The 8,958-nt window shown below is 43.2% G+C and overlaps 1 protein-coding gene across 2 annotated transcripts in view; it reads right to left on the minus strand.

Annotated features, from left to right (window-relative positions):
* CHKA (choline kinase alpha) overlaps positions 1–8,805 on the minus strand; it is a 30,051-nt gene extending 21,246 nt beyond the window's left edge. Inside the window, exons 1-2 of one of the 2 annotated variants that reach the window (XM_045016547.1) lie at positions 8,505–8,802; positions 8,398–8,423 (exon numbers count right to left, since the gene is read on the minus strand). In XM_045016547.1, coding sequence (XP_044872482.1) covers positions 8,398–8,423; positions 8,505–8,708 — 230 coding nt within the window. In that variant the 5' untranslated portion in view covers positions 8,709–8,802. Of the gene's footprint in view, positions 1–8,397 lie in introns of both variants that reach the window. The other variant, XM_045016546.1, reaches the window with a different exon arrangement.
* Positions 8,806–8,958: the final 153 nt, after the last annotated feature.

Raw genomic sequence — 8,958 nt, forward strand, 5'->3', positions numbered from 1 at the left:
ATCAATTAATGGTTTAACTAGAACCCAAAGAAATTGCATGATTTCGGCCCTGCTTACCTATAGTAAAAATAAAATAAGAGTTTCACATGGTAGTTTATATGCAGAAACCTGTAGATCTAAAATGTATTGAAATTTGATTTGCACTAGCTCTCAGTTTAACTAGCTGACTATTCGTTTGGGGAGCCCTACTATAGTGGGACTAGCACCTGTTACAAGGGGTTGTGAAATAAACATCTCTACTATATGTGCTGCATGATATGATTAAAAAACCACACAAAAAGGAACCACTAAGATTAATGAAATATGTTTTCAGCTTGTACCCCTTTTACTAGAATAGTTTAAAATTTTACTTGAACAAAAACTTCCAGTGCAGCTCGACTGGTCAAAAGAATGCTCATTTAACTTAACTATCCATGGACAACAAATTAGTGTGATGGCATGTCAGCTCATTCTGCAAACAGACTAGATTTACAACCATAGCTACAGACTGTGCAGAGGTGTTGGGTCTTATGAAGTCCAGTAGTAAAATATTTTCATATAGCATCTTTAAATGTAAATTTTTGTATTTAAAGAGTAACCAATAGTGTCAGAGGAGGAAATACCGCCTACAACTGTGACAATAGTTTTATTGAGGGGAAATGAAATGGAATACATCTGGAGTGATATTTTCCTCTGCTGGTGGCCCAACAGCAAGCAGAATATGTCTGATGCCCCTTTTATAGGCAAAGATAAACAAATTAAATTAGAAGGCTGATGACGCTAGGCAGGTAGAATAGGATGAAAACTGTAAATATTAGAATTGGTTCTCAACTTCATAAATGGGACAGCTAAAAATGATGGACAGCATCTATATAGGTTATTTTTGTTCCTTGTGGTTGCGACAGAGTGATGAGTTTGTCAATTGTTATGGTGCCAAGAGGACGATAATAGTTGGCATCTATCAGATGCTGAGGGGGCTGCAGTTTGGCACTTGTACAATCAAATGGATTCATCTCTATAAGCAAGCCTGGCATTTTTAAATGTTTATATTACCATAGCCACTTGCATCCCAACTAGGATTGGGATCCTACTGTGCTAGGTAGTATACCAATATATGATCGAAGACATCAGGGAAACATGCAAAACCTGAGAAAAGAAGATGGTGGTCAGCTTGCAGTGGTAATCACAAGAGCTACGAGATGTTGGGTGAACAAATAAAAAGTTGAGAGTTAGGCATCCCCAGGAAGTTAGCATACTTTCAAGCTAAATATCTAGTCAAATTAAAATATGGTACCTCAACTAGCTATAGCTAGACAGGTATCTGTCAAGGGGGAGATTCAGTATACTTCTGGTTCTCTCTCCCATATCAGCAAGATCACATTGCTTTGCTATCCTGGAACTAATACTGCTTTGCGTACCCCAGTTACAAGTTCATCTTTTGAAAGCCTTCAAGCATTTAATTATCTTGGCAACAGCCTGGTTATCCAGTATCTGGACCAAGTTTATTATAGCAAACCGAACCTCCTCCTTTAAATCACTTCAAGATAAAAGATTAGATTGAACACTTATGCTCATATCATACCCCATTTATGCTCACTTATTTCAAGCTAAACGAAGTGCTACAGAAGACGTTACCACTACATTGCCTACTTGTTTCTAATATGTAAATCAGTGATCTGATTACCTTGAAGACAGCCATACCTGTCTGTCTCCCACCCAGTAAATTATTCATAAGGCAGCAACAAAAGATTGAGAGGGAAAGAAAAGAACACTGATGCCACTCAACTGCAGGATTTTCATAGGTTTCAGTTATTTATGATTACTGATGTGCATCACCTCTTACCTGTAATGCATAAAGCTATGTTCATTACAAAATTTCATGTCTGAAGTACTGCAGTTTAAAGAAAGGTCTTTATGACCGTGGTGTTTTACAAAAATGGCAGCTATTGCTACATACTCCACTTGCTAGTAGTCTTATCTTTTAATATTTCTAATGTGCTGAAACGGCTTAGAAGGGCTCAGGAGAACCTTGTTTTTAAACACTGAAATAAATTGGTTCAACCATTTAAGTTCCAGTATGCAACATAAAAGTTGGTTATTATCTCAACTTAGCTTTGATTAATGAGTCTTATTTAAAATGCAGTTCTACCCTGAAACATGACTATCTAAACCTAATTCATTCATACTCAACAGGTATGCTCCCTGCATATAATATTCAGAGTCATAACAGGCTGATTAATGCATTGTTACTTTTGACTTCTGTGAGCACTGCAGAGCTAGCAGTCTAGTGAGAGGTGATTTCAATTCATTCTTGAGCATGACTAACAGAATTGATTACCAAGTTACAGCTGCAGGACCAGTTAGATTTTGCCCACATATCTGTGCAACCCAGTTATCTTCAGTGGGTTTATTATAATAATAATAATAATAATAATAGGAGATATACCAGTCTCCTAGAACTGGAAGGGACCTTGAAAGGTCATCAAGTCCAGCCCCCTGCCTTCACTAGCAGGACCAATTTTTGCCCCAGATTCCCTAAGTGGCCCCCTCAAGGATTGAACTCAACCCTGGGTTTAGCAGGCCAATGCTCAAACCACTGAGCTATCCCTCCTGCACAGGTATGAGGGCAAAATCTGGCCTGTGGAACCTTTTTCTAGTGGTAACACAAGAGAAAGAAAGAGCAAAAGAAAGTTTGACTTTAGAATCCCAGGTTGAGTTTGCTGGGACAGCAATTAGAATTTTTTTTTTTTTTTAAATTGAGCACACCTGATAGGAAATAATTGAGAGACTGGGTAGCTCATGCTGCCATTATTCAATATTTGTTTTCAGACCACAACTGAGCTTTAAACAAGTACATTGGCTGAGGCACTCTTTAGGAAGAGGAACTTATACAGGCATTTGGTAAAACTGCTAAATCATGGTTGATTTTTTTAGCTGGGTAAGGTGTTTAGGAAATCCTGCAGTCCTTTAAGTGATTGTGCCAGTATCCTGGAACAGCTACTTAGTGAAGTGCACCAATATTCAAGTACAGCTAAAGGTGACAGATAATGTTTTAGAAAAGGTTAGCACGCAATACATATTACTGTAGCCTTTATTTTGCCTCCCACAGATTTCAGAACATTACTTAGTAATACTTAAAAGGTTCCCAGTTCCACTTTGCTTTTTGGGGGAAAAAAGCTTAGTCACTCACCCCACAATGTCTCTATTATATTGCTTTTCTGCAGCATGTCTTCATTACTGCCTCTCCTATCAGCATTATCTGGAATTTCCTTTCACAGCAAAGAAAAAAATAGTGTAATACTGATGGAAGTATAACTGTTAAGAGTGGACAGGGACGGTGGTAATATGGGCTTATCTTTCCAAAAGTGACCAGGATAAAGCAGTAGGCTAAAACTACATTTTATACTTCATTATGACCCTTAAAATTTGCACTGTATTACACCAATTAAGTTAAAGCAATACTTGGTATGTCATGCCATGATCTCACCACTTTACAAAAAGCTGCAGCTCTTTCAGATGCCCAAAAACTCAGAGGTTTGGGAAAAGCACAGCATGATAGACCCTGTCATATTCTATTGCTCAGGTTTACCTTCTATGGGATTCTAGGAGTCTGAATGTCAGAGGCCTACAAAAAAAAAAAAGCTGTGTAGATCAGCACTTCCTGAACTTATCTGCAGAGAGCTGGCTACTGACATGGCACTAGCTACTCATTTTCAGCTGCTTCAATGGAGATCTATCTATGCCCTTTGTGATGAAGTAAGAATGCCTTTTAAAAAAAAACCACCACTGAGAAGCAGCCAGTCTGTATGCTTCTACTGGGGCTGCTAACTATACAGAGAAAACAGCAGCAATCCTTTGGAACCAGAACCATCTGTGGGAAACGAATATCCAAGGAAACATAGTACAAAGCATCCAGATAGTATGTTTAAGGAAGAAGAGGACCAGGTGGTCTGGAAACTATAAGTATGCGGTGGGGGAAAGACTAGGCAACTTATAACCATGCAGGTAAACAGGGGGGAGAAAGTAATAGAAAGATAAGGGAGATCAAATGAAGAACAAAAATAGACCATGTAGAGTCATGACTACAACACTAGGGCTACCTACATCTCCAAATAGCATTTAACATAGAACATCAAACTGTTAATGTTTACTTCCCTTGTAAAGCCCTTGAGAATGGGATAGTTTATTAGTCTTAGGATAAACAGTCCTTTAAAAATAATTGTACAACAATACAAAACCAGCGTGATGGACAATTCCTATGTGAAGGACTGATTTTGAAGTGTATTCGTCTGGTGCTCTACTGATGACACTGTATCAAGGTTCAGGAATCCTTGTGCTATTCCATTTAGCTTGAACTTGATTATGCTTTGCAAGGGCAATAGTTTCATGCACTTCATCTCTGAAAGATGTAATCATGGCACATCATACAGGAGACCAATAAAGGCTTTCCTCATGACAAGTCACTTGAAGCTGTAAATACAGTTTCTGAATACAATACCAATGTAACTATGGAAAAAAAGTATGTGAAAAGGCAACAAGATTCAATTAATCTGCTTCTGTGGTACCATATGATTTGGCACTTCAAACAGGAACTCCCCTTTGTCGGCATGTAGAGAGATGTCTAATATCACTATGGTGTGCTACTCTACTCAGTAAAGGTTGGCATACACCATCCCTGCTGCTGATTAAAGGCCACAGATGGGAAAAGAAAGTAACACTTTCTTTGCAAGAGAAGTAGAGTACTACCACTAGTTGAAGGCCAATACCAAAGATGAAAGGGTTATTCATAAGTGTGGCATCCCACCCCATAAGGCTTTATGAAAATATGCTTATGAATGTATATGACATAACTGGAATGTTTTAGGCTACATATGCCATGTAACATCTCTGTAAAGGTTATGATCTACTGAAGCTATTCATCCTATGTATATGTACGTGTTATTATTGTATTCAAAGTTATGAATATTGGCTGTATCCTTGTTTGATTTTAAATAGCCTTAGTACGGCATTTGGTCAGCTTCTTTAGGAAGAAATTTGCAAGTTAAGTACCCAATCAAGGGTACAATGGATCTTGGAAGGCTCCAATCCACATAAGTAGTCTACATGAGGACATTCAAGGTAGCATGTGAACCATGGTTGCTACCTGTAAGTTCTGAGTCATGCATGGACATGCGACTTGCCCATGTGACTCCAAAACTCCATCTTGTAGCTGGAATTCTACACAGGGGGAGGGAGGGGTATTCACCCACAAGAGAAAGTCTATTTAAACCTTTGAGAGATCTCTCCATTGTCTTCAGCTGGCTCAAGAGATAGCCTCTCCACCTCCAAAGGATACCCGAAGGAAACTGGAACAAAGGACAGTAACCACAGGGTGTGAGAGTGCTGGACCCAGACTAGGAGACTAGTCTGTAAAAGGAAGCTTACTGGATCACCTCTGAGGGTGAGGTTTTATCTGTATTCAGTTTTAATGCATTAGATATAGACATGCATGTTTTATTTTATTTTGCTTGGTAATTCACTTTGTTCTGTCTGTTACTACTTGAAACCACTTAAATCCTACTTTCTGTATTTAATAAAATCACTTTTTACTTCCTATTTAACTCAGGCGATGCATTAATACCAGAGGGTGGGAGGCAAACAGTGTTATAGAGGGCGAACAATTTATGAGTTTAGCCTGCATAAGCTTTATACAGGGTAAAATAGATTTATTTGGGGTTTGAACCCCATTGGGAGTTGGACATCTAAGTGTTAAAGACTTCTTTAAGCTGCCTTCAGTTAAGCTTGCAGTTTGTGGGATGTGGTTCAGACTTGGGTCTGTGTTTGTGACCAGTAAGTGAGTCTGGCACAACTAGGCAGGGCTCTGGAGTCCCAAGCCGGCAGGGAAAGAAGGGGCAGTAGTAGTCTTGGCACATCAGTTGGCAGCCCCAAGGGGGTTTCTGTGATCCAACCCATCACAATAAGGTTTAGAGGCAACATCTCCAATGTCTCTGCTCAGTTTTCCAAAACATAGCAAAAATGGCACGATTGTCATTTTCACATACAACTTTGTTCTGAATAGCTGTGCAATTGGCCAGAGTAATGTCATTCACTCTGCTATCAAGTTACAATATTTTGACCCTCCCTGACATCAGGCACTACCATCTAAACTGGTAGCAGTTTTCCTTCATCATCATGGTCCTATTACACCTCTGGCGTGTAGGGGTGTCAAAGCTCCTCCACTCCTGTCTGTTTCTGGCAAGTCTTTCAATAATTTCCCAGCTGTGCCCCAGGTTTTTCAGTTCGGCTTCCACAGCTCTTTGCCATGTTGTTTTCGGGCAACCTCATTTTCGCTTGCCTTTAGGTGCCCATCTTACTGCTGCTCTGGTGATGGAATCAGTTTCCATTTGAAGCACATGACCGATCCATCTCCAACACCTCCTGGCAATGATGGTGCTCAGAGCCTCTTGGATGCACTGTGTCAATAGAGCAGTTTTCCCATAAACGGCCATTAACAGGAATACCCAATTTTGTTAATCCAAGACTCACTGAATCAGGGCTATGTTCTCCGTAAGAGGGAAATGGAGTCCAAGAGGTTCTATGGCAGTAGAGTGCAACTGCTGGCCAGAAAAATGCAACAATTTAAGGTATTTTTTGTCTCAGCCTCCTTCCTGAGGAAAGCTGCCAGTGCAAAATGGTTGGGATAATTTGTCTCAAAGGCAAAAGGGAAACCTTCCAAGAAATGCAGGAGAGAGCACCACAGTCTGAGGCAAAATGGAAATGTTTAGCCTCAGTCAGTGAAGCAAGTTGACAAAGAGGAGAACAACAGGAGTGGGTAGATGAGAGTAAAATAATAAGTATCCCAACACAGTTGGAAGATTATTAACTGGAAATTAAAGGACTTTTGGATAATGTCACTCTGGTGACTATTTGCAGCCATTTGGACAGGTAAAGTTAGAATATCAGGAAAGCACAATGACTGTGATCCTTTAATGTTTAAATAATTATAGAAAACATCCAACTCAGATCATATCTGCATAAAGAGTAAAAAAAATCAGACACCATCTTAGTTTAGTGTAACTCAGAAATTCAAGAAGAGAGTCTTCATTTTACTTTGTATGCTATCAGCTCTGTCTAGTCATTTCCACCATTTAACTTGAATAATCAGTGCTCTGTATATGGACAAGCATTTAAAATGGAACGTGTTTTAGAGCCACAAAAAGTGCCAGGGGGACTCAAGTACAAGTGTAGCTCCTGAAGGTCAGTTAGGATCTTAATTAACTTGAAATCTAGTACTGTTTAATTCTCTAAAATATTTTAAACTTGTTGGGCAAATAATTTTGAACTCACAAATCCCTTTCACGTAGTGGCTTTTAAAAATGCAAACCCTTAAACCACAGTAATGGTCAGAGGTACTTGGGCATTTGGAAGTATTTAAGACTCATGTAAAAATGGATACTGCTCTCCTTCACTGTTAGAGGGCAATTCCAAAACACATTACATACAATTGCTGACCAAAGAATCCCCACTCTAACGCCCCCATTTTCATATCCAGGCCATACAAACCTGGTTACTCCATAGTAACCAGCTGACATGCTGAATCACAGCACTACAGAAACATAAAGATGACTCACAATGCTGGGATTTGCACTACCACTTTCAATTTACAGGATGAAAAGAAAACGAAATTTTGGACACTGAAAAAAGTCACTGAGACAAAAAAACCAAGGAACAAGTTTGAAACACTCAAATTGTTCTAAGTAGAGTGGAAGCATTTTTAGGCAATTGTATAAGCAGTGCAGGAGGCTCCCACAAATGCTCTGGTGAGCCACGAATCAAGCATATTTTGGTAACCACCCAGAGCACCTCCTCTTGGCTCAGAGGAGAGCCACAGATGTAGCGGTGCCGACCCCCCTTTCCTTTGGTTCTGGATTCGCTACCCTGACTTAAGTACTGAATTTCAACTGATTTCTGCTGCCCAGCCCCCTCTACCGCCTGGGCTTTGGAGGATGCAGAGGGAAGTAGGTCCTCCCTGCCCTGCCCCGCCCCCTCGGGGCTCTAGGTGGGTTGGCCGCACTGACCTTGCAGCTGGTCGTCTTGGCGAGGGGGAGAGGAGGAAGAATCCAGCTGAGGAGCTCAGCCAGCCTGTCTGCTCCCCGCTCCCCATACCCACCTCCAACAAGCAGTGAGGGGGGCGCCCCTCACCCCCCACAGTGCCCAGGCCAGGAGGCGAATGCAGGTGGGAGAAGGTCCCCGCCCCCTCAGCCCCACAGCGCCCATCACCCGGCCCGGGGGAGGGGGGGGTAGAACCACTAGCTCCCCGCCCCCTCAGGCGCAGAGCGCCCGCCCCCCGCCCCATCTCCATAGTGCCCGCCCTCCCCTGGCCCTTTCCCGCTGCCCCCGCCCGAGGGCTCCCTGCCCCGCCCCCGAGAAAGCACGGACCTGATGGGGCTGATGCGCAGCTGCTCCTCCCGCAGCCCCCGCCAGGCCCCGGGCAGGAACTCCTTGCACCACAGATACGCCTTGCGGCGGGTGCGGGAGTCGGGCTCCTCCTCAGGTGGCGGCAACGTGGCCGGTGGCTGGTGCTGCGGCGCCCGCACCCCCGCCAGCTCCTTGCCCTCGGCCTCGGGGTGAGTGGGCGGCGACGGCGGCTGCCCCGCGGCGGGCAGGACCACCCCGGGGCCGGCGCCGCAGCCGAGCAGCAGCCCCAGCGGGGAGGGCTCGGTCTCGCCGTTACAGAACTTGGTCTTCATAGCGCGGGCGGGTGAAGCAAATCGGTGGGGGGAGCTGCGCGCGCTCGACTCGATGCCCGCAGCCGGAATGCGAGAGGCGCGCGCCTGCTTCCCGTTCTTATAGCTGCTGACACGCGGACCCGCTCACCTCGCTCACACCCCCTTCGCCCCCCTCCCCCTCACCCCCCCGCCGCCCTTTCTGATTGGCTCTCGACCCGCCCCAGTCGTGCGGGCTCGGGCAACAGCCGCCTCCTGATTGGCACAGAAAGGA

This window comes from Mauremys mutica, chromosome 4 (genome assembly GCF_020497125.1).
Source record: "Mauremys mutica isolate MM-2020 ecotype Southern chromosome 4, ASM2049712v1, whole genome shotgun sequence".
NCBI lineage: Eukaryota > Metazoa > Chordata > Testudines > Geoemydidae > Mauremys > Mauremys mutica.